This window comes from Tupaia chinensis, unplaced genomic scaffold (genome assembly GCF_000334495.1).
Source record: "Tupaia chinensis unplaced genomic scaffold, TupChi_1.0 Scaffold144346_1, whole genome shotgun sequence".
Classification (NCBI taxonomy): Eukaryota; Metazoa; Chordata; class Mammalia; order Scandentia; family Tupaiidae; genus Tupaia; species Tupaia belangeri.
In genome coordinates, this window is record NW_006204205.1 from 4,598,522 (window position 1) to 4,624,921 (window position 26,400).

At 41.2% G+C, this 26,400-nt stretch overlaps 1 protein-coding gene and 1 long non-coding RNA gene across 10 annotated transcripts in view; one reads left to right on the forward strand and one right to left on the reverse strand.

Moving 5' to 3' along the window:
• The window catches only part of LOC102499460 (uncharacterized), a 5,480-nt gene extending 3,910 nt beyond the window's left edge, over nucleotides 1–1,570 (reverse strand). The window contains exon 1 of the long non-coding RNA XR_337145.2: nucleotides 1,338–1,570. This is a non-coding gene — a long non-coding RNA (uncharacterized LOC102499460). The remainder of the gene's footprint in view (nucleotides 1–1,337) is intronic.
• The window catches only part of ACSL6 (acyl-CoA synthetase long chain family member 6), a 66,374-nt gene extending 44,532 nt beyond the window's left edge, over nucleotides 1–21,842 (forward strand). For all 9 annotated transcript variants that reach the window (XM_006166892.1, XM_027767659.1, XM_006166886.2 and 6 more), the window contains 8 exons: nucleotides 1,579–1,674; nucleotides 2,554–2,626; nucleotides 5,370–5,458; nucleotides 6,214–6,330; nucleotides 9,724–9,867; nucleotides 11,785–11,886; nucleotides 13,006–13,077; nucleotides 21,375–21,842. In XM_006166892.1, coding sequence (XP_006166954.1) covers nucleotides 1,579–1,674; nucleotides 2,554–2,626; nucleotides 5,370–5,458; nucleotides 6,214–6,330; nucleotides 9,724–9,867; nucleotides 11,785–11,886; nucleotides 13,006–13,077; nucleotides 21,375–21,512 — 831 coding nt within the window. In that variant the 3' untranslated portion in view covers nucleotides 21,513–21,842. The remainder of the gene's footprint in view (nucleotides 1–1,578; nucleotides 1,675–2,553; nucleotides 2,627–5,369; nucleotides 5,459–6,213; nucleotides 6,331–9,723; nucleotides 9,868–11,784; nucleotides 11,887–13,005; nucleotides 13,078–21,374) is intronic.
• The last annotated feature ends 4,558 nt before the right edge of the window (nucleotides 21,843–26,400 follow it).

The following is a 26,400-nucleotide window of genomic DNA, read 5'->3' on the forward strand; positions in this document are numbered from 1 at the left end:
TAGGGAAACTAGAAGTTCACTCCTGAGGCCAGTAATCTTATAAAATAATCCTTTGTTTGCACATGAGATCAAAGCTTATAGTACCATTGGAATTTTAGAACAGTTGTTTTTCACCTTCGAAGATGTGTTTTATTTGCCAAAGACTGCCAATAAGAAGGATCTTTTATGGTAAGTCCCTTGATCACCAAAGATCTCAGAGTAGCTTTGCCTTTGGACAGTCAGGTCAGTAACTCCACCCAGGAGCTTTTGGGGCCTGAAAGTTCTCTTGCCCCTTCTGTAATTCTGCCTCTTCTATAATTCTACTGAGGCACAGGATTCTAGCAGAATGGCTAAGAATGTTCTTTTCTGTTCTGTTTCCTGTCTCTTCAGCCTCTCCCATGCCAGGCCAACCATTGATTACTTATTTCTGTGTCTCCTGTAAAGTTTTTAAGCTCTGTATCACCCAAGGAATATATAGTTAATTGCTTTTTTTTTCCTTGTGATTCTATTTTTAGCTATGAAAATTAATATTTAAACTTCTTGACACAACTTACAGAAACAAAGTGTTGCAAATATTGTTTTCTGCAGCCCATGGTAAATAAAGCATGGTATTAATTTATATACAAAAAAGGCAATGCCATTACAATGGAATTTGTAAGAAATTGTCTTAAGTAATTGTATTGGATGCTTATGAATGTTAGGAGGTTGAAAAAGCCACTGTGGTTTTTTTGGTTTGTGTTTTGTTTTGTTTTGTTTTGTTTTGTTTTGGGGAGGATTTTGCTATAGGGTACGTGCGCTTGCCAGAAAGACAGAGAGAGACAAAGAGACAGAAAGCGAGAAATCACCCCCCAGGGGAGATGATCACACCACAGTCCCTTCTCCATTCTCCTCTCAGGATCTTGGGCACACATGCACACGTACCTGGTGTGAATTTAAGCCACCGGGTCCGAGACTCAAACCGCAGTCAACTACATAGGAGTCCAGTGACATCGCCATTATGCCAACTGCTGGTCCCACAACTGTGTTTTGTTTTTGTTTTTGTTTTTATGTTTTTTAGAGAGATTTTTGCTATAGGGCGTATGTGTCTGCCAGAGAGACAGAGAGACAGAAAGACAGAGAGACTCCATGGAGGGGAAGGGCACACTGCAATTTCTTCTCCATTCTCCTCTTGGGATTTTGGGCATGCATGCACACATGCCTGGTGTGTTTTATGCCGCTGGATTCAGGACTTGAACCATGGTCCACTACATGGGAGTGCAGCGACTTAACTATTACACCATCTGCTGGTTCCGCAGCTGTGTATTCTAAGAAAGGAAGAACCAATATTACAGACTGCTGTATGGACTAAGAACACTTACCTCAAAAGGCATAAGAGTTGGTGATAGTGTGCATCGAGTTGCAGAGCCGACTGGGATTATCATTTGGAAGGGGATGGGACTTCCTCTGCTCATATTGTACAGCTTTAGGCCTTCTCTCTGATCTCAACCCTACTTACTGAGGTAGGGTCCAGTTGTGGATTGTTGACCTTGATGGGGCCCAGACGACTGGATGCCGTACTAGGCATCACAGACTTTGGCAGGCTTTTCTCTCTTCACACAGGCCAGTCTTGGTGGTCGTGTGCGGATGATCGTTACCGGAGCAGCACCCGCGTCACCAACAGTCCTGGGTTTCCTCCGGGCAGCTCTGGGATGTCAGGTATCATCATTGTTCAGTCTTTCCTGGGGGCAGTGGGATATGAGTTAGGGTAGGAAAACCATTATGCTCTATCCTGTAAGAGGAAGGTTCTGGGTGCAGGATTTTTGTAGGACAAAAGCTCCTCTGTTCAAGGATGAAAAGAGCCCAGAGCCAATGAAGACCAGAATGGCCTTGAAATACTATGTATCCACTCTGGGAAGGTCCTTTACATGGGTGCTTGGAAGGTTTTAGCAAATGGCAGAGGGATCAGATAAACCGTGTGCAGCTGACTGGTGTCCTGGAGCACGTATACCACTCCTGCACTAATCTCTGTACCCTCCAGCCAGCAAAATATATCCCAACTCAGAGCAGGGTGTGTGTGTGTGGGGTGTGAAAGCCCATGCGTGTGTTGTTAATTGATTTAATAGGTTTTGTCACCTCTAAAAGTATTCATTTCTTAATCTATTTATTCAATTAATGTTTATTAAGTTTCTACATATACACAGTGTTATAACATGGTTGTAGCTTATGGTTTTAAGTAAAGTAGACACATCTATTTTGTAATTGTGTGTACTTAAGTTTTATGCTTAGAAGCCATGAGCTGTTTACACAGTCCTCTTATTCTACACTGACATGGCCCAACCATTTTTAAAGGCAGACTCTCCCACATGCTATATTCATGCACACAGGTGGGGCTGTGGGGGGCAAGTCTTACAGAGCAAAGCTTGCTGTCTGTTTGGCTTCACCCAGAGCCGCCCACCTCGAGAGCACCTCCCCTGACACCATCCTCAGCATGGAGCAGCCAGATGCTCGGTTGTAGGCTCACTGGCTGAAAGGGGCAGCCAGTCACCTCTGGGAAAATGTGTGCCCCGCAGTGTAATTTCTGTGTCTTGTTTGAAGGTTTATGAAGGTTATGGCCAAACTGAGTGTACAGCTGGGTGTACCTTCACCACGCCCGGGGACTGGACCTCAGGTAGGTTGGGCTGGAGATGTGGGAATGGCTCACAGGTCACAGTGGGCTCTAAGATTTCATCATTTGCATGGGCACTTAGGAAAAGCCAAAAGATAGAGAAAAAAATTAATGGTGATTATATATGAGTTATGACATTATGGATCTATTATTTTCTTTGTCACATACTTATGTATTTCCCATTTTTTGTATATTCTTGTTTCTTTATAGACAAATAGAGATATGTTTAAACAAAAAGAAGTAATGGATCACAAAATACAGCTGCAGGTGGAAAAATACTTATAAGTACATTGGATTCTATAGATTCTGAATACCACACAACCTTGCTTATAGTCATTTTAGAATAAAGGAAGCAGACTATGAATGGGATATGACTCATGAAGAAGAGGCAGGTGTATAGAAGCCAGATCACTAATTCTAAAGAGGTCATTTTAGTGGCCCTTTGGGAATTATGGTCCCCTGTGATACAGATGCCTAGAGAGACAGTAACAATACCCTTTTTCTGAGGAGATGTATCTTTCAGGGCAAAGGGAGAACAAGTCTGCAGTGGGTAGCCCATGGATCACCAGCTTTAGATCATATGCTGGAAGAATCTGAAAGATTCCTTTAGAATCCTTTGGAACACCATCTTCTTCTGTGAGCCTCAGGCCACTCCTTCTGGCTCAACCACAAACTGGAAAATGTGGGATGATTCGCTTGCAAAAGAAATACAGTCATTAACGTAATACATTTTTCAGAGTTCCCAAAATGGTCAGTAGAAACATGGTAGGTGGGGACCAGCAGACAGTGTAATGATTATGTTGCTGGACTCCCATGTGGCCAACTATGATTCGAGTCCCAGACCCGATGGCTTGAAACTCACATTGGGCGCATGTGCATGCGTGCTCCAGAGCCTGAAAGGAGAATGGAGGAGAAGGGATTGTGGTGTGGTCATCCCCCCTGGGGGGTGATTTCTTCCTTTCTGTCTTTCTGCCTCTCTCTATCTCTCTGGTGAGCACACATGCCATAAGACAAAAATCTCTCAAAAAATTTCATAAAAAGAAAGAAAGAAACATGATAGGTGAATTCTAAATGAAAATCATGTTCATCCGAGTCAAGTATAAAAGCTTTTGGTCTGAGTTTGGCCTCTTTAAATGCCAGCTAAAGAAAGCCTATTTTGTATATACATTTTTCGATCGTACAGGAACTATCTTTGGAGGTTCTGGCTCACTAATTTTTTTTTTCTTGTTACTACCATGACACTAGCCAATTATTCTCATGAATCCCCTCCTTTTGGCCACTTTCTGACATCATTGTCATCCTCCACATTCTCCTATGTGAAACTGTTGAGGATTCACCTTTTTTTATTCATCCTTACCATAACTTTTGAATACAAGAGGATGGATATTTTTGTACAGTATCATAAAAGGTTTGGCATCTTCTCTCTTTCTTTTTTAGAGGCTTTTTGCTATAGAGTACATGTGCTCATGAGAGAGACAGAGACAGAAAGTGATAAATCAGCCCCCTTCCCCCAGGGGGATGGCCATGTCATGATCCTTTCTCCTTCATTTTTCTCTTGGGATTTGGGCACTCACACACATGCACCTGGCGTGAGTTTCAAGCCTCCAGGTCTGGGACTCAAACCACAGTCAGCTACGTGGGAGTCCAGTGCCTTAACCATCACACCACCTGCTGGCCCTGGCATACCCTCTTTTAATAGAGAAACCCAAACATCCCAGCCTTCTTTTTCATCGTACTTGGCTCATTTTTTTTTTCTTTCAGGACCTTGGCCAGCACCCACTGAAAAACCCTCTAATTTGCCAGTGAACCACATAATCATAACAGTGACTAGAAAATGACTTCGATGTAATTGTGTAGTTGGAGAATATAAGATCACGAGACTTTGGAGTCTTATTTTTCAGGGGCAAGTTGCCTCATCCTAGTTATCCATGTTCCTTTGTTATTCAAAGCATAGTGTGAAGACTAGAAAACAGCATCAGCAGCCCCTTAAGACATACATGTAGAATCTCAGGCTTCTTCTCAGACCTACTGAATCAGAATCTAAAATGTAATAAGATTTCTAGATACTTGTGTACATTAAACAACAGTCTGGTGACTGGAGGAAAAGATGATTCCCCAAACAAAGATGGGTGATTTGGCAATTGGGAAAATATTTAAATGTGAGCACTACTGTAAAAAATCCTGACTATGTGTGTGTCATGGGTGAAGGCCCTCTACCCCACCCAAGAACCCTGTGTAGGACGGTGCCGGGCCATGTGTGCTTTTCCACTGCTGAAGAATTATTGAGCAGATGTAATAGTCCAGCCCATAGCCTAGTGGTTAAGGGAGCTAGATTCCCCATGGCCCACTGTGGTTTGAATTCTAGCCACATCAGCTTGAAAAACACATCAGGTGTGTGTGCCCGACTGCCACAAATCTTGACAGGAGAAGGGGTTGTGGTGTGACCACGACCCATTGGGGGCTGATCTATCTCTCTGGGGAGCATGTATGCTCTCTGGCAATTAAAAAAAATAAATAAAAGAATAAGATATAAAACAAAGGCCCAGCAGAGACTGGCCTTTGCTTTTTCTAGAATTTTGTTTTATCATCAGCACTTGCCTTATGAAAAATGCCCATCTAAAGGTATGTTGTTTTCCATCCATAATTGACCACTTTGACCACTTAGGGGCTTTACGGGGCATGTTGCATCTTCAGTGCTGAAAGTGATCTGAACCCTGACAAAGGCCATCTTGCTTCCACCTTCTAGGGCACGTAGGAGCACCACTGCCCTGCAATCACATCAAGCTCGTTGATGTTGAGGAGCTGAACTATTGGACTCACCAAGGAGAGGGAGAGGTAAACTTAAGGATTTAGCCATTCGTGTCCATGGGTTCTACGTGTAGTGAGCAAAAACAAATACACAAACAAAGGCAGTGGAATGGAATTATCTTCCTCTCATCTATGGTAAAGTCATTGTAAATTGCTGATTAACTCGACCCAACTGAATTTAATATCTCCTCCCTTATTTATGAGCCACTCAAAGCTGAGACTGAGCTGGTCTAAATCAAGATTTGGAATTCCCAGACTTATCCGAAAGTCCATTTTATTTCTAAACTATGGCATGGCCTGCTGCTGTGGGCTCTGTGCCAGCATAAACGAGACCACATACAGATGGGCCAGATGGGGCAACAGAGCTTACCTGTACTGTTCATTCCCTGGGAAGGGTGGGAAAGCCAACTGCCTGGTAATGAGACAGGGAATCCAAGCACCTCTGGTAGGATCAGCCAGTCATCAACCTTTGTGATGAGACCCCACCGCATATCATAATGCAGCATGTGGCCAAGGCCCAGAGGCCCCTGAGGAAGAAGAGATTGCAGAGGCCTGAGGCAGGCAAGGCAGAGAGGGAAGATAGGGAGGACGCTGAATGAGAGAAACAGGAGGCAGCTCAAATGGCTGGTGGCAGTTCCTGGTCATCTATCTCCATCGCCGCAATTTTCATAGTGACTTCCCTGTTGGATGGTGAGCCTTATTCTCCATATTCTTGGGGACAGCTTCCCGTGGTCACATTCCTGTGTCGTGGCTGAGAGAGGCCATGGTGTTTGTTCCCACAGATATGTGTGAGGGGACCAAACGTGTTCAAAGGCTACTTGAAAGATCAGGACAGGACGAAGGAGGCCCTGGACAGCGATGGCTGGCTTCACACGGGAGACATTGGTAAATGGCTGCCGGTGCGTAAGTTTGGGGGTGGGAGTCTTGCCCATATCTTCCATGACAATTAGTCACTCAGAGAACCTCTGGGGATTGGAGGTTCTACCTTTCCTGTTCCCTAGAATGTCCTCCTTTCCTTCTGATGAAGATAACGAGGGACCTGTGTGGGAGAGTGTTGCTGGGGGCTCAGCGTCTGATTCCTTAGCCTTAATTGTTTCCAGAAAGATGGGACAGCGTGTGGAATCTGATGGTGGGGTAGAAGGAGCGGAGAGTACATTCCTCTGGGAGGCTTGAGAAGGGCAGGGCCTGTGAGGCTGTGAATGCTGGCCCCCTACGGAAGGTTGACACTGAGCAGAGGGAAAAGCCCAGAGTCAGGCAGAGGATGTCCAAGTTCCTTTGGCTCTGCCAGCAGTTACTCTTGTATCCTTGAGAACAGTCTCATCCCTCTCTTGAACTCTGCATTGACTCACTTGTAGACTAAGGGTAAGCTTTATATATGACATTTTATGGCTGTGGCCCCCAAACCTAATTTGCCTCATTCTTTCATTTTTAAAATGGGAATAATAGTATTTCTTATCTCTGCAGTTATTGTTCTGAGGAACAATGAGACTACACTTGTAAAGCACCTTGCATGCGCCCGACACATACAAGATGTTTAGATGTATGTTTTGACCAGAAAATGGCTCTGTCACTAGACCCAGAACCTTAGCCTGATAGAACCCATCCCAGGAACCTGTGTCTCTGGGAACTTGCTAAGATTGGGTGGGACACTTGAGGTGTCGAGTCTAGCAGGCGTGTGAATGATGTTGAGTCCTCCCATAGTCCATGTGGGCTGGCCAACCGATTTGTTCATGCTCCAATCTGTGTGCTTTCCTTTGAGAAACGCCCATGCCTGCAGGAGTCAAAGGTGTATACACTGCGTGGGCTCTAGGCCAGGGACTCTGCTTAGGGAAGGCGTGTACCTTTAGGCTGTTCCCAACCCTGTGTGATGGCCATGGGCTGGGGCACTCTTGCCTGGGGAGAGGCAGAGCAGGACAGGCCCAGCTGGATCCAAATCTCAGGGTAGCAGTCGTGCTCCAAGGGGTGATCACACATGCTGAGGAACTAGAGGTGTGAGGCAAGCATTTCCAAATGAAGGCCCACAGTGTAGGGGAGAGAGGCTGGAGAGGTCAGCGGGCCTTGGGCACCTGCAAAAGGTGCACTGTACTGTCAGCTAGGGAAACTTACACTTCAACCTTTCACTTGCAACGGCCCCCCAGAGGCCCTGCACTTCGTTTTATATTATTTTTCCTTTTTAAAAAATTATTTTATTTAGCTTTATTTATTTATTTAATTTGACCAGAGAGGGACAGAGTAAGAAAGCAAGAAAAAGGAAAGTGAAAAAGCAAGACAACAGGTCTGGGATTCAAACTATCGTTGGCCATGTGGGAGCCCATCACCCCTAACCACCACGCCACCTGCCAGCCCCTTTTTTATATTATTTTTCCTGAAGAGGGCACTCAAAATTGCAAAGGCTTGAAGTCCCACAGTCCCTAGATCTGCTGCTGATCCCCTGTGACTTGAATGAAAGTGTCCACCCTGCAGGGTGTTGTGAGAAACAAATTAATTCATGGGAAGTACCTGGTTTTGTGCTGGAACACAGAGCCTAAGATAGCAGGCAGAAGGGCAGTCTGTGGGAGCTGATTTTTAAATTATTATGTGTAAGTGATTGCTGAAATTTAATTGGAATTATTATTGCATGATTTGAGATAATAAATACTCTTTCAGTATTTCTTATGTTTTTTTTTTCTATATTATTTTTCCAAAACCAATTTGACTTCTTCCACCTATATTCATGAATGCTCCTGATCAATATTTTTCCTTTTATGTGCAACTCTATTGTGGTTCTAGTTTCAAGTTATTAAATGAGGGTTTGTGTGTGTGTGTGTGTGTTTCCTGTTTTCTGTAAGAGTATATGCAAGATTTGAATTATTTCATTCTTGAAAGTTAGGTAGAACTTATTTGCAAAGACGTATAGGTTTGAAATATTATTAGTTTTAAATAGGTCGAGGAAAAAGCATAGTCTTCTGTTCCAGAGAGACCTGGGATCAAATCCCGATTCCCCTACCTCCTAGCAGTGTAGCTTTGGGGTAGTTAACTATTGGGTAGTCAGAAAAGTCATGATGCATTTTTACATAGAAAAACATGTCATAACTTTTCTAATAGCCCAATATATTCTCTGATTTTCCTTTTCCTCTTCCATAAAACAGAGGTGATCACACCCACTCATGGGGGGCCATGAGGACCAAAGAAACTGTTAGAGGGAAAGAGTTCTGAGCAAAACAAGACCCACTTGTTTTTCTCTTCTGGAGAGATTGCTTTTGATGAGCAGAGTGGATGTGAGAAGAATTTATCAATGAGGTCAGATGAGCCTCGTTGCTTAGTGATCCCAGGAAAGGTCATCCTCAAGTTTGGGGCACAGGGGCTGGGAAAGGCTTGAGGTGATTGGTAATAAGCTTCATCTGGGGCGTGTTGCCTCCTGCGGGGGGAAAGTGGTCTGGTTTTTGAAGCATTCTGAGGGTGATTAGGGTCTGGATCTGGAGCTCAGAGAGGAGATCTGGCTGTAAGCTTAGGCAGTTGTGGGAGTGGCCAATGAAGAGATAACTAACTAGTGTTACCTCAAGATACCTTGTCGGTGGAGGTGAGGAAAGTATCACATTCATGGGTCAAGCCAAAGGAAAGAGGCCCACCTAATCACCTTAGAAACTCAAAAAGCCCTCAGAAACTGAAAAGGTCTGGGGGAGTCAGAGAGGTGAGCATGATTCTGGAGACCAGTGGCACCAGCACTTATTGCCGAAGGGGTAGCCTGCCTGCAGCAGAGGGGCTAGGGCTCCGAGTGCCATCTGCCTTGCCAGACAAGAGTCACTGGGACCTCTACCAGATCTGTGTTGTATGCTGGGGAATGGATGGAAGTTGCTCAGATAAGTTGCTAAAGGTAATAAAGGTCCTCTTTGGGGGCTGGGGACAGTAGCTGGGTGAGAGACCTGAGGGTGATCTAAGAGAGCAAATCTGAAGATGCTGGTGAGAAAAACAGCCACTGGAGCAAGGGCATGAGGAAGAGAGGAGCCCTGGCAGACAGGGCTCAGAGGGAGGAGGAGGTGAGGAGACTCCTGCTGGGTGTGAGGGTGAGAGGGAGCAGGGAGCTAGGTACTGAGGAAAAAGGACAGTGGGTACTCAGGACCTGGCAAAGCTTGGATGTCATCAACCTATGGGACATGGGGCCTCTCTCCAGCAGCAGAGCAGCTCCATAAGAGCAGAGACAACAGGCAGCGGGACATATTGGGGCAGGGCCTTCAGGGTGGGATAGAGCAGGGCTGAGAGGTTCAGGCTTGGGAGCTCCATCTTCTTACGAAGCTATTTGTTCAACCCCACAGGCAGGAACTCTTAAAATTATTGATCGGAAAAAGCACATATTTAAACTTGCTCAGGGAGAATATGTGGCGCCCGAGAAGATCGAAAACATCTACATCCGGAGTGAACCTGTGGCGCAAGTTTATGTCCACGGGGACAGCTTGCAGGTGAGGCCTTTGTGCTTCAGCCCTTGCAGGTATCCTGGGCCTGCTGAAAAATCCAAATTAAACATTAATCGCCCATCAGACACCAGGATTCTTATGAGAGAAGGTTCTTTTCTAAAGGAGAAATCTTACTTACGGTTCAACAAATTACAGTCAGGTCAAATAAGTTGCTCAGAATGATAGCAATGACTATTTCTGCTACTTTCAACTTAAATGTTCCACCTACATCTTAGGAGGATTTTTGAGGTAAGATGCTAAGGCAAGATTTGGGCTTTCTGCTCTTCTGATTTTGAGCACATTTATTATAGGTAAGCCTTACAGATAAATTGGGACAGTCCTACAAATAATGATATCATATTGGGTTGTTGGAAGAGTCTCGATGCAGCTTTGCATAGAAAACAAACAAACAAAAATCTGTCATGACTGGGACCAGCAGTTAGCGTAATGGCTATGTCGCTGGACTCCCACGTAGTCGACCGCGGTTCGAGTCCCGGACCCGGTGGCTTAAACTCACGCCGGGCGCGTGTGCGTACGTGCCCAAGATCCCGAGAGGAGAATGGAGGAGAAGGGATTGCGGTGTGGCCATCCCCCCTGGGGGGTGATTTCCTGCTTTCTATCTCTCTGTATCTCTCTGTCTGTCTGGCGAGCGCACACGCCCTATAGCAAAAGCCTCTCACAAAAAAAAAAATTGGACGGCAGCACCCCTTATAGCAAAGCCCCTCAAAAAAAAAAAAAAAAAAAAAAAAATCTGTCATGACTTTTCTGACAACCCAAGAGCTCATCAGGATTAAATTACTTGGGATTTGTATTTATTTTGCTTTAATACCATTTAGGTTTGAAGGCAGAAAGATCATGATATATTCTATGATAAGCTATAAAAGATATTGAATGTATTCTATACTATCATTGTATTTATATAACTAAATAGTATTAAATCACTTTCGAAGAAAACACTTTAAAAATTAAAATGAATTCTTTATAAATAAGGATCACATTGATGAAACCATTTCAAAATGGTCTAGCAATCCCGGAAAGTGTGCTTTGGCTCATAGGATTTGAATCACAGAACTATTTGATTAATATCTTAAAGATGTTTGATTTAAGATTGGCATGACTATCGGGACCAGCAGTTAGCGTAATGGCTATATGCTGGACCCTCATGTAGTCGACCACAGTTTGAGTACCGGACCTGGTGGCTTAAACTCACACCGGACATGTGTGCGTGTGTGCCCAAGATCCCTTGAAAATGGAAAATGGAGGAGAAGGGATTGTGACGTGGCCATCCCCCCTGGGGGGGTGATTTCTCGCTTTCTGTCTCTCTGTCTCTCTCTGTCTTTCTGGCGAGTGCACGTGCCCTATAGCAAAAAACTCTCTGGAAAAATAAAGGATCGGCATGATTATCAAAGATACATATCAATTTAACGTTAATGATTCTTAGTGTCTTTATACTTCCTTTTTAAAATAAACATTCAAGAATGTGTCACATATAAATTGGAAATGCTTCATAACACATGACAAATGTTTAATAGGCACATCCTTAGTTTTAGAAATGGGTGAAGTATGAGAGTATTAAAAGATTTTCTTTTGAGAGGCTTTTGCTATAAGGTGCATGGATTCACCAGAGAGACAGAATTAGAGAGACAGAAAGCAAGAAATCACCCCCAAAGGTGGGGATGGCCACACTGCAATCCCTTCTCCATTCTCCTCTTGGGATTTTGAGAATGAATGCACACAAGCCCAACATGAATTTCAAGCTGCCGGATTGGGGACTTGAACTATGGCTGATCATATGGGAGTTCAGTGACATAACCATTATGCCATCTGCTGGTCCCTAGAGACTGTTTTTAATATTGGACCACAAATAACCACTTTAAAAGCTTTTGTTGTGACCACATTGTTTTCCTCTGGTGGAAATTGCAGGCCTTTTTGGTGGGCATTGTTGTGCCTGACTCTGAAGTCATGCCCTCCTGGGCCCAGAAAAGAGGAATTGAGGGGACATACGCTGAGCTCTGCACAAATAAGGTCAGTATCTTAGGGCTGTTTCCCTAAGAGGTTGCTGGGTGATTTATGATACTGCATAATGAGAAAACAGAAATGCTGAAAAAACAGTGAAATTTGAACACATAGGAAATTTCTATCATTACTTTGTACCCAGTAGAAATCTTAGATCACAGATTTGTCTTTGTATTTTTTTAACCTTTAAAGAAACTCAAATTTCTTCTTAGAAAGTTTGATAAAGTATTAGATTTTAGAGCCAGGAGACATCACAGAAAGCTTACCCAGCCCTGTTTTTTTGCAGCTTAGAGGACAGTCCAAGGAGGGAGGTGACTTGCCCATTGGTTAGTAGCAGTCAGATGTGGACTTGTGTGCTCATCAGAGAGAGGTGGCGAGAGACAGAGAAGGAAAGGGAGAAATCACCCCCATGATGGCTATGCCGCAACCCCTTTTTCTTCACTCTCCTCTTGAGATTTTGGGCATGCATGCACATGTGCCCAGCATGATTTTTAAACCCCCGGGTCTGGGACTTGAACCATAGTTGAGTTTGTGGGAATCCAGTCCCTTAACTACCATGCCACCTGCTGACCCCCAGGGGATAGACTTTCTGACTTGTTAGCCATTCTCTGTCCAAATGTGAGGTGGATTTTGTGTCTGCTGGGCTTAGAGAAACCGAAATGGAATTGAAAAATCAACATGATTCTTCCTGTTTGGACCACTAGAAATTCACACAATCCTGAACTTCCTTATGGCACATGTAGGGTTCCTTGGAGGGAGGACCACCATGCCTGATTCACCATCAGCTCCTTGAATTAGATGCGGCCAGAGACCTTCAGCAGACTCTCCTGCTGAGACCTAGGTTCATCTTGGGGGTGGATAGAACAGGCCTCCCAGGCTGACCAAGGAACTGCTTAAAAGCATAAAAATGGAGTTGTCCCTTATCCTGTTCGTAGTCACTCGCTTGCCTGATGAGACCTGGTGACTGGCGCACTGCCAGAAAGTATCGGCCTCGTTGGGGAATTGGGCACAGGGGAGCACATGTCGGCTCAGTCATCAGTTCCGCTTTACTCAAAACGTGTTATTTCTTCTACCTCCATTTTGAAATGTGTTCTTGTCTTATAATTTTACTCATCTGGTTCAATTCAGGAGCTAAAGAAAGTCATTTTGGAAGACATGGTGAGGTTAGGAAAAGAAAGTGGACTTCATTCCTTTGAACAGGTAACTACTGCCTTCTCCATACCCATTACAGCCCTGTAAGTAGTGATAAAAATTAAACGAACCCATGACAACCCAGACCTAGATTCCTCGCTCTTCATGGTGTGGCCTTCTGGCAGGCTGGCTGGCTGTGTTCCAACAGACCCCTGAAGGCCTATTTCAAGCTAACTCCACAAAAGCCTACCTCTTGAGCTAAAATAAACTGCATACCAAATGAAACTGCTTGCTGGTTGTCCTCATGGTCACAAATGCTCCTAAGACTGAAATGTCACCCTAGCTCTGACGGGTAGATCATGTGTACGTTGTCTGTCTTCCAAGCTGCCTGCAGTACTGAAGATCAGAGCCCTGTCTTATTTTTAATTTTATGGGGACTGTCTCCTTGGCTGCACTGGGCAAGCTTACTTGCTAGGACATCGGAAAGATTGGGCTCTTGGGTCAATGATCTGTCAGCCAGCATGCCCTCTACAGAGAGAGAAGGAAAGGTGTACTGGGAGAGGAGCGGCAGTTGTCTAAGATGTCTCGTCTTTGCAAGGTCGTGCTTCACAGCGAGTTCATAAGGATACTGGGTCTTACATGAATCTGCCACACATAGTCTTTAGTCAGAGGTTCAAAGAGAAAAATTCTTCAAGCAGAAAAATATTATTATACTGATTTTAAAATGTTCCTTGTATTTAAAGTAATTGATTTTCATAAAATAAAAATAATTGTTCTTCATAAAATGTTGTCTTCCCCAAATACAGTGCTATGGGTCTGCACGGGTTATGAGAATTTAAAATTTTTGTATTTTCATTTGATGATTACCTAAAAACATTTTAAAACCAAGTTTAAATATAAAACTCTTGAAGTGTTTTAATTTGTAACTAAAAAGATTTCCTCAGATTAAGATTTTTAATTTCTTAAATTTCAAGCTAAGGAAATCTAAACATAGTGTCAATATTCTTTTTTTTTTTTTTTGAAGCGGTTTTTGCTATAGGGCGCATGCGCTCTCCAGACAGACAGAGAGAGACAGAGAGACAGAAAGCGAGAAATTGCACCCCAGGGTGGATGGCCACGCCGCAATCCCTTCTCCTCCATTCTCCTCTCGGGATCTTGGGCACGCATGCACACGCACCTGGCATGAGTTTAAGCCACCAGGTCCGGGATGCAAACCACAGTCGACTACGTGGGAGTCCAGCGACATAGCCATTAGACTAACTCCTGGTCCCACATAGTGTCAATATTTTTAAATGAATATTGTTTTTCTTTTGAAATAGGTTTTTACATTAATTCAGTTTGAGAAATACTGTTTTACCCTCATCCATTGTGTGTTTTAGGGCAATCAAGACCTGGATAAATACATCTTTACTTTAAAAAGTTATAAGGGCCAGCCCCACAGTCTAGCTGTGTGAAGCGGTTTTTGCTATAGGGCGCATGCGCTCTCCAGACAGACAGAGAGAGACAGAGAGACAGAAAGCGAGAAATTGCACCCCAGGGTGGATGGCCACGCCGCAATCCCTTCTCCTCCATTCTCCTCTCGGGATCTTGGGCACGCATGCACACGCACCTGGCATGAGTTTAAGCCACCAGGTCCGGGATGCAAACCACAGTCGACTACGTGGGAGTCCAGCGACATAGCCATTAGACTAACTCCTGGTCCCACATAGTGTCAATATTTTTAAATGAATATTGTTTTTCTTTTGAAATAGGTTTTTACATTAATTCAGTTTGAGAAATACTGTTTTACCCTCATCCATTGTGTGTTTTAGGGCAATCAAGACCTGGATAAATACATCTTTACTTTAAAAAGTTATAAGGGCCAGCCCCACAGTCTAGCTGTGAAATTCAGATGCCACATGGTGGCCACAGTGCCAATCCCAGCCATGGCAGTTTTAAAATCACACTTGGTGCAGGTACATGCGTGCCCCCAATTCCAACAGGATGGAGAAATGGAGAAAGGATATTCCAGCGTGACCATGCCCCCATCAGGTGGGGCTTTCCCCCTCTTTCTTTCTGTCTGTCTCTTTTTCATTCTAATTCACATGCCCTCTGGTAATTAAAAAAAATGATAAAATGCAAGGCATTCAAACAAGTTACATTTATCTTTGTGAATGAAAGGTCAATTTTGCCATAATTATTATTTAATATCCCAATTTGTTAGAATTGACTTCACTGCCTTTCCTTAATGGGGAGTTGTGTGACTGTATTATATGTGACTATATAGAGAAGAGGACCCAAATGGGTGGTCCTAGACCTCCCTGGTCTGAGCCTGCAAGGCTGACTCAAAGGGCTAGCCTTAAACACACTGGGGACGCTCCTGCCTAAGTCTCTGCATTCCCAAGGACATCCTGGCGTACTCACAAGGCCTGCACGCCCCCTGCTGGTATTGCGATGGGTGACCGATCTGCCCACAGCATACAGAGAACCTGACGTTCAGATTCCTCTTCATGAAAATAACAAACAACACAAAATAAAACCCTTAAAATTATGCTTAAAAGAAACCTTTGGGTCAGTTTCCTGTGTTAAGCATTGCCCAGCTAGCGCTTTTACTGAGAGGAGATGTGCTCTTGACTTTCCACATGCCACAAGCAGAGTTTCTGCTCTAATAATCTGCCCTCACCATGGTAACCTCAAATACAGAGAAGTCATGTGGCATCCAAGAGGTCTTTCGTTTTATTGCCAAGTCTGTCACCTCAGGATTTTTTCTGTTCCCATTCTCTTCTCGGTTGGTCTGTGGCATCCTCCCAAACACAGCCATTGCATGGCCTCAGTTGATGACAAGAAAACAAAAAGCAGGCCTCATGTCTGAGTAGAGTGTGCTCCTATGGATGAGCCAAAAATGAACATACACTATTTTAGTTATTCTATAATCCACTGTCAGCTTGTCCTTCTCCCTCTTCCTCAAAAAGAATGATCAATTTTTTTCTAAATTTTTATTTTTTAGAGAGATTCTTTACTGTAGGGTGCTCACAAGAGAGACAGAGAGGGACAGAGAGAGAGAAAGTAAGAAGTCACCCCCCCAACCCCAGGGGTGGATGGCCATGCCAAAGTCCTTTCTCCTCCAGTCTCCTCTTGGGATTTGGGGCATGAATGCACACATGCCTAGCATGAGTTTCAAGCTGCTGGGTCCAGGACTCAAACCACAGTTAGCTATGTGGGAGAGTATAACACCTTAACCACTATGCCATCTGCTGGCCCCAAGAATGATCAATTAAGCTTAACTGTACTTAAACACACACACACACACACACACACACACACACACACACACATACACACAGAGGTACCCAAGTTCAAAGTTTAAATTGCTCAGTAAAAGCTTTGGAATTTCCAACTTACAGAGCTGGGTTGATGTGAATTAAACTTTGAATTGAAAAAGAATTTGACCTAATTTAATTTCCAGAAACAGATAATTCCTAAAATAAGGCAAGCATTATTAATTTCTGGAGTCCCTTTAAGAGAGTTTCTTTGCTATAGGGTGCACGTGCTCACCAGAGAGACAGAAAATAAGCATTACTCTCCAGAGAAGATGATCATGCTACAATCCCTTCTCCTCTAGCCTCCTCTCAGGATTTTGGGCATGCATACAAACATACCTAGTGTGAGTTGCAAGACGCAGAGTCTGGGACTTGAACCACAGTCGGCTATGTTGGTGTCCAGAGATATAACCACTATGCCATCTGCTGATTCCAGAAGCTATATTTTTAAAAATAGATATAAAACATTTAAAATAATTATATCAATAATTAATACATGTAGATCATTGGAAATAGCTAAGTATACTTAAACATGATTTAGCCATTTTCTTGATACTTAAATGCAGGGTTACATTGCATTGGCAATACCTAGTGAACTTTGACACGACAAATTTTTCAAATTCTGACTAGTAAAATCCTCACTAAAAATATCTTATTGTATTTCCTATTATTGAAATGAATACTAACTAATTTGTTTTTAAATCAGAAATTAATCAAACACTTCCCTAATTAATTTATTAACTTTATCCCTTCTATCCTTAATTATTCACCCTGTGGGTTTTTTTTTTTCTTTTAGAGGTTTTTGCTATAGTGCGTGTGCGCTCACCGGAAAGACAGAGACAGGGAGACAGAAAGCAAGAAATCACCCCCCAGGGGGGATAGCCACGCTGCAATCCCTTCTCCTCCATTCTCCTCTTGGGATCTTGGGCACACATGCACACGTGCCCGGTGTGAGTTTAAGCCACCAGGTCTGGGACTCAAACCACGTTTGACTACATGAGAGTCCAGTGGCATAGCCATTATGCTAACTGCTGGTCCCCATCCTGTGTTTTTTTTTTTTAACAGAATTATTTCATTTATCATAATTATTATTATTTTAATTTGACCAGAGAGAAACAGAGACAGAGAGGGAAAGTGAGAAAGCAAGCCACCAGATCCAGGACTTGAGCCACTGTTGACCATGTGGGAGTCCAATGAACTTATCCACTATGCCACCTGCTGGCCCTCACTTTGTGTTTATTAACAAGTAATATTGTATTAATATGTTTTATTGAGTAATTCTATTGGAAACTTCAAAATATTACATTTCCAGAATTATTAAAAGTTAATACTTTTATGACATTTTTGAGGTATTTTATTCCATGTAATATATTCCATGTATTTTATTTCATGTAATATTTAAATGTTACAGTATTTCTACATTTAAAATTTTATTTTCAGTGGCAAAGGTTTAGTTTCAGGAAAGGAAACTAACATTAAGTATCCTTCCTTCTTTTCTCAACAAAAACTTTGCTTATTAAAAAGTGGAAAATGGACCAGCAGGTGGCAGGAAGGTTAAGGCAGATAGATCCCACATGGTCGACTCTGCAGTTCAAGTCGACCCCATGTGACTTTGAAAATCACATGGGCGTGTGTGTGTATACCTAAACTCCTGAGAGGAGAATGGAGGAGAAGGGATTGCAACATGGCCATCCTCCTCAGGGGGTGATTTCTCACTTTGCCTCACTCTCTCTCTGTTTCTGTCTTTCTCTGGCAGCTCACGCCCTATAGAAAAAAGAAAGAAAGAAAGAAAGAAAGAAAGAAAGAAAGAAAGAAAGAAAGAAAGAAAGAAAGAAAGAAAGAAAGAAAGAAAGAAAGAAAACTAGTTTCATGGTGTGTTTTACATAAAGGGAAAATAGGATTTTCATTCCTTTTTTTCACAAGTTCATAATCGGACAGTTTGGTTTTATGAGAAAACAATTATTATTACAGAAAATGAAAATGTGTTTTTTTATTGAACTAGTTCTGAAAACTGTAGATTTAGGGCCCACAGTTAAGTGTTAAACAACACATTTGACTCATTTTTCCATTTATCGACTAGACTTTTAGTCACTGAAGCAGGTCAAGTAAGTATTTTCATGGCAGTATTTCACAGATCCATGACTGTAGGCCAGACTAGAGCAGGAACTAGCACAGGAGGCTGTGTTGCTCTGACCAGCTCAAGAAGAGCCTGAAAGGTGAGCTGAGGTGAAGGCTGAATCTGAAAGCCATACTTCTTTGCCTTCTGTGAGGCTCAATTTAATGGTATCACCTCCTCTCAGACAGAACTATTTTGAGGACAGCCACGTAGAACTATAGATGTCCCACCCAGCCCTTTAGGTTTGTAGCAGGTAGCTGGATTGACCAATACTCAAAATCTACCTGTTGGTGCAGTTCTTTCTTCCCAAGATCGTATTCTCTTTTACATTCTTCCTACCATCTAAATAGCATTTTGTAGCTGTCCCTCTGAAAGTCATCTTCCCCAAACTATTCTTTGTAGCTCCTGCTTGTCACTGCTGAATTCCCAGAGATGCTCCCCTCAAATCCCTATACTGACATGCACTCTTGTCCCAATTATACAGTGCTCTCCACATGCTATTAGGAATGCAGATGAGCCAAAATGCAGGCTCAAGGACACTGTGGAAATTGTATCGGCATTTGCATCTCCTTTAAAAATTACGTTACTAATTGCATTCACAAAAGAAGGTGGATTGGAAACCTTTATGTGATAGTATTTCTATCAGAAATGAACTTTTTAAACAAACAGTTAAGGATATTAGCACTGTCAATTTTTTGGTTTTTCATTTTGTCGGGAAACATGAGTTATGACAATGTAAAATCACTATACTTAGGATTCAATTTTATTTAGATTGTGTTCATGTTTTCTTCCAGCATGAGTGAGAGCAGTGCTCCTCTGGTGGGTTTGGGGCTTGAGCTAGAGCCCCCTCCACAGTAACCATCTTGCTTCAGCCCTCCTCCACCCACTTCCATGAACCTGCTAGTATTCCCCTTTCTTTCCCACCTTACCTACCTACACCCATCTCCACACTACCCCAGCAGTGGCCTCTGTGGATCCCTTAGTTCTCAGGGCACTTTAAATCAAAAACTTCTCCCTTGGCACCTGTTTTCAGTGAATTTTGAGTCTCCCAGATGGTTTATATTTAAAAACCACAAATGTGGGGGGTCAGGGGTGGGGATCATATTCCATAAGGTATGAAGAACAGCAGCCCTGTTCCTTACCAAATCTTGCTACTCTGAATATCAAGCATACTAAATTTTCACTATTTTCACTTATAGCAAGAAAACACTTCTTATAAGAACTTCAACTAATTTTGAAACATTTGATGATAGCCCCTTTTATCCAGGAGTCTCAGATTTCCAGCTATTTAAACTGAGCATGCAAGTAGACATCTTTTCAATAAACGAGAAGTTGAATAAAGTTGAGGTAGCTGTCTATAACAGTAGCTGCAGTTCTAGTCTAAAGCATCACTCCCCTCAACCTATAACACACATGAATCCCTTAAAACGCAATTCTTGTTATGAAAATAAACTAGGCAGAAGTGACTCCTTCACTTGGACAAATTTCTTAGAGACAATAATGAATCTGATTTATTAAAACTGTGCTCATGTGAAAACTTACACATTTTAAAATAACAAGTATGAGTTAAAATGCCAGTATTTGTTAGAATTTTTAAAAGCTTTTTGAAGTGTTGGAAGTATAAGAATTTAGGGGTTATCTTTGTACATAGAGTTTTTGATCTGAGAAATCAATGGAGATAATGGAGAGTTTTCTGAGAATTCTCAGTCATCTCAAAATACTCAATTTTCGGGTCACTGGACTGTTACCATCAGAGGTTTGGAAAGCAATCATTGACATACTGAATCTTATCAATAATCTACATATACTGATTTTTGAAATAAATTATTTATGAGTTGTGTCCATGATCTTACTAACAGTTCTCATATGACAGCCACCTCTGACACAGTGACCTCACATTTAGGGTCTGGCTTTTCTCCTGACTTGTAATCCACACTCTGGTTCTTTCTATTCCTCAAGTCACTCCTCTGTCTCAAGTCTAGGGTACTACTCTGTCCCCTGGACTAATATATTAACATTACCAACATTCAAAGATTATTCGGGTACCTCATTTCAAACTTAATGTGAATGGTGATCTTTCCCTCTCTAAGAAAATCCTTCTGCTCCTCTTCCAGTTTCAGACATGTTAGTACTTGCTTAAGCAGAAACATAGAACCATTTTTTTTTTCTTCCTTGAGAAAGTCAGAGAGAGAAGGGCACTCCCCATAGGATCTTCATGCCACAATCCAGACCCAGCCTCACCCAGCCCAGATCACAGGCACCTGGTGTGTACAGGGAGGCTTCAGAAGGCAAACTGGGGCTGTTCCCATATGGATACACTTGCATTACTGCTGTGCCATTGGCTGGCTCCTGTTCTTACCACTTTTTCTCTGCTACTTACCCAAAGCAATCGCCAGATCCTATCCTTTCTACACCTAAAGTCTATTTCTAAACTTCATAGCCCAAATGTGTTGTTTTTCACTGTCAACGTTGTTTGTTGGCTGGTCTTTAGGCTTCTACTTTTGTCCTACTTCAGTGCATTTTTAACAAAGTCTTTTTTCCAAAGAGCCACTCTGGTTATATCTCTCACTATTTAAAAATTGTTTAAAGAATTATGTCCACAGCTGGCCTCATGGTTGGTTGAGTGCTGAGCATTGGGAGCCAGATCCCACATGGCCTGCATAGATTGAGTCCTAGCCCCAGCAGCATTAAAGGTACACCAAAGATCTTTTAGTACATTTTCTCATGTGTACATGTGCCCAGAATCCTGATGAAATGAATGAGTAGGAAGGAAAAAGTAGGTGTCTTTTAGGTATTTCAAATGGACTAAAATGTTATGAACATAATTGTAAGTTAGCATGGCATTTGTATGCTGATATATCTATTGCCATATGCCTGTTCACTTTTACTACATATGCCATAAATACTGTGTTCTCTTTCTGCTAAAAATATATTCTGCATTTGGTTTTTAGGTTAAAGCCATTCACATCCACTCTGACATGTTCTCAGTTCAAAATGGCTTGCTGACACCAACACTGAAAGCTAAGAGACCTGAGCTAAGAGAGTACTTCAAAAAACAAATAGAAGAACTTTACTCAGCCTCCATGTGAAGTTCAAGGAAAGTTCTCAGCATAATGGACTGTGTAGCAATATTATAGTTATTCTTGAAAGTAATGAGACAAAATGACGCAGCTGGAAAATGAGTAAGCTCTCTATTTTATGACTGAGCCTTTTCCTGTCCCAAGAGGTCTTTAACAATATTTTCTCTATCATCACTGAGTACACTTTATTTTTATTAAAATGATATTGTAGCAAGCTGCTAAAAATATCACAAATGGCAATGTAAAAATCAAGACTTTTTTTTTTCAAGAACTGTGTACCACTAAAAGTAATATATTCTCAATGTTCACAGAATTCCTATTAAATATAAAGGAAAAATATAACTGATATATTGTACTTAATTATTTGTGGAATAGTATGAAGATACAGCAAATAGCTAGGCAATGTGGACTACCTCATTCAATAACTGATTGTCAAAAATCACAATTAGACTTAAAAAGTTAAAACTAGGTTACATCATCATGCTAAAACAAAACATGAAAACTCACATTCTCTGTAACCTCAGATTCTTTAAACATGACAATCCTTATTGATGTGAAAAGTTTTCTCTTTGATTTTTAACCTTATTCATAAAAAATACAAATTCAGATATTCTTAAAACAGATGTTATATTTATATAGCAACTTACAAAGATCTTTTAGTACATTTTCTCATTTACTAAGCTCATTCAAACGTTCAGAAAATGCCTAGGAAAAAAGTAATGTAAAACTATTCAATGGCAGTATACATATATTCATGGAGTGCATGATGAATTCTAAAAAGTATCTGTTGGCTCGACAATGATGGACCCTTGGAGAAGAGTTGGGAGAAGAAATTCATAGTTATTTTTCAGGGTGGGCAGCAATTAATTTACTTTTATGTTTCTTGATGGGGGTCTTCCAGTCTTCCATTCTTAATATACCCATGCCAGGCCAGGAAAACCAGTATGGTTGTAATACTGAATACTGTAACTTTCTTTCGGTAAGACTATCAAGGTGGGAAGTGTGAAGGAAGGAATGTTATTTCCAAAGAAAATAATTTTTCAACAACATAGTTTTGAGGGGCCTTTTCAAAATGCCCCTAGAAATTTTGTAAGTTTATCAGAGAAATAACTCTTAATGGCGTAATTCTACCCTTAAACATCTTTACATGTTCCTAAACTTAACCATAAAAACCTCTTTTCTTGCATTATATTATTGAGACAGGTCCTATTCCTGGGTGCCAACGATTTCTTATCATTAAAGCCCAGATACCATAGATAGAGATTAAGTTCCACACTGTAGACTGTGCATCTGAGAAAATGGCATGGTCCCAGGGAAGCGGGATATTTTTTTTCTTTTTTTTCTTTTTATTTGGGGGGAGTAGAGACAGGAATATGAAAGCATCTGAACAATGCATCTGCAGTTCACATGTTAAGTCAAAACCTATTCATGGCCTAGAAACTCCTTTCCCCTGGAGGAAGTCCAGACTGTTTGTAAGGAAGTGCTGTCAGTTACAAACTGCAGAATCACGTGGGCCTGTTAGATGAACCAACATCAGTGATTGCACACTCACATTTCAGTCTGGTTACAACTGGGCCACTGCTTCATTGGATATATTTATCTAGTCTTTTACATATTCTTTGGGTATATTCTCTCTGAAGACTCATTCCCATACTTAGAAATTTGGCACTTAATAAATGAGCTATTTTTATGTGCGCTCATTTTTAAAGGCATTTCTGAATAAACAGACACTGAAAATGTCCAAGGCCACATCCATCTGGCATTAGTCTTTTTATATTTAACATATATTTGGCTAATAAAAAAGTGAAAATTATTACTTAAATTGGATATTCATACTATTTAAGACAAGTAGCTTCGCATTTCAAAGAAGAGCTGTTTCCCATTGTCATTCCACTCAACTAAAATTCATAGTTGACTTTAATTCCAAAAGAATTTTGAACAATGTGCTATCAACAAATAATTTAAAACGTGTTTGTATTCTATTTATACCTCAGGGTGGTAGGTATGACTGATTATGGACCACTTAATGATTTCTTGGTTTTTCTCACATGAAAGATCTTACGTTTCTACTAGACTTCCTGATCTGTGTGGAAATCATCATGGTTGGGCCAATAAATGGGTTAGTGTAAATGGCAGACCATAGATATATTGCATGGACATTTATCTGTTCCTCTGTTGAACTCTGCTTAATTTTGTCACTAAGGAGAAATGAAATAACATATACTCATGAAAATACTCTTCTTGCTTCAGATTTCCCAACTTTATGTGTGTGTGTGTGTGGGGGGGGGGTGAAAAAACATTTGTGTTTTACCCAAAATAGGAAAAGGCTATGTACTTGAGAAAGTCATATTTATATTGGACATTGGATCCTAGTTAAGTCTAGAGGTATCATAGAGAACCAGTTCCTTAGGCATGAACATGTTATTAAATGTTTGGCCATTTTACCTGTTTCTCATTCAAACATGTTAATTTTTATATTTTACGAAGTAATCCTGTTGTGCATATTATAGAATGTATACCAGGTGTCTTTTTCCTTTGGCCATAAGATGTCTTTATGTAGTATGAGACTGTCCTTCCAGATAGGAGAGGAGATTTAACCAGATGTGGTATGCAGGGTTAGCTCCACATAGTAAGAACTCACTAACTCAAAAGTCCAAGAATTAAAAACACCATATCATGTCTCCCTCACATAAGCAAGTCTTCTCTTTTATTTTAAATATAGGTAAAATTACAAGCATGAGGAAAAAAAAAACAGAACTTTTCATTTAGATTTTTAAGATTGGGTAAAATGTTTTAGCAATTCGAAATCAGCACTTAATTTGATTGCATTGCCCATCAGAGAACCAATAATTCTTTTTCTTCAGGAAAGAAAATGAATGATTCTTTATTTTCCAAGTGTATAAAGCACAAATGTGATACAGTTATTTAAAATATAAAATATTATCCAATGGATGTAAAGAATGGGAAAGTATTTTTGCATGAAAACAGACTACTTACAAACTTGCTTAATATCTCAGGAAAAAAAGTAAATAATCATATATAAAATTGTTATGCTATAAGTTGGCTATAATTTTGTGCTGGTTTTTATTTTAAGGAAGTATTTACATAAAAAGAAAAAAAGGATCCTAGTAGGCTGACTTTTCTCTTTAAGTATACTACATTGTCCTTTCAGTGAATCTATAATTAACTGCAATAAGAATGGGATTGCATCAACGAGATGCAATCCCAAATGAGAAACTCTTCAGTTAGAGCACATGAATGATTGTAACACAGAGGCAATAGATGAAATACTTGGAATACAAACATTACTAAACCTGGTCCCAAACAGAAATGGTTTCATGAGGTGACAGTGGCTTTTGAACATTCATTTGACTGATTATTTAATGTTCCTTGTTAACTCATTGCAATGATCGCATGGGGGGGAAGATGAATATTTTTTGAAGAATAGCTTATTCTACTTTCGATTTTTAAAGATTGAGGGGATTAAAATATTACTTTTTAAATATACATAAAGCATCTTAACTGTAATTATATTTTCAGTTGCTTTGTTATAAATAGCATGCATATCAAATATAAAATGCATTTATGAAATCTTTTGTAAAAAATAAAGATTTTTCATTTCTCAAAACTGCTTCTAATTACTATTTTATATATTTATGTAACACAGCCCTTGGCATTAATATATTTGGTAATAACCAATCATAGTGCTTATGGTAAACACTGTATCAAGCTCTATTACCGACCAACATACAGTACTTCTTCAACTCAACATTCTCAATAAGGTTCTCCAAAAACTTATCATGTATAGGGAGGCTTTTCTTTGCCTAGGTCCCTGCTGGCACTGTTGCTATTATCAAACAAACCCTGGATTTAAACCATTTCTATACTTTTAAAAGAACCATATTCAAATTTCCATTATCGTGACCTTCAAACAGTATCTCCATCATGTCTTTTACTCATATCCACATTAATGGGTACAACTTCTTAAAATGAGGCACTGTGCTGTGTCTAAGTTACGCATATTCTGTCTTCGACATATATTTGCTTTCATTCACTTCCCCCATCTCACAGATAATAGTGTAGGGGGAGCCACTCTCATCTCTTGTCTAGAATATTAATGCTTTCTTTTTTTCAGAGAGATTTTTGCTATAGGGTACATGTGTTTGCCGTAGAGACACAGAGAGATGGAAAGCAAGAAATCACCCCCAGGAGGAGTGCCCACACTGCAAGCCCTTCTCCTCCATTCTCCTCTTGGGCTTTTGGGACCTGGCGTGAGTGTTAAGCCGTTGGGTCCAGAACTCATACCATGGTTCACTACGTGGGAATCCAGCAACATAACTATGATGCCACCTGCTGGCCCCTGTTACTGCTTTTTTACTGAATCTTCATGTTTCCACTCCAGCTTCCTCAAATTTTAGCCAGGACAATCTTTCTACATTGAAAATCTGGTAACACCACTTTCCTGCTTACTATTTCTTTGATGACTTCCCATAATTTCGATGAAAAAGTTCAGACTCCCTGCTTCAACATACAAGGACTATCATATCTTTTCCTGTCCTGCCCTCACAGAGCCTTGGCTTTTTGTAATGCCCTAAAAACATCATGTTTTCCTGTGCATCCACGTCTTTGCACATACAGTCCCCTTCTGCTGGAATGAATGCCCTTTTTTTGAACTCTCCGTCTAAGTTCTGTCATTTCTTTCTTAAAACTCAAGAGGCTGAGGCAGGAGAATCGAGTTTGTGGCCAGCATAGGCAACACAGAATGGCCCTGCTAAAAAAGCCTGGCATATTGGCAAACACCTGCAGTGCCAGCTACTTGGGAGGCTGATGCAGGAGGATAGCGACGCAGCGTGACCCTGCCTAAAAACATGTGCGCACAGACACAGCTTCAAGCACT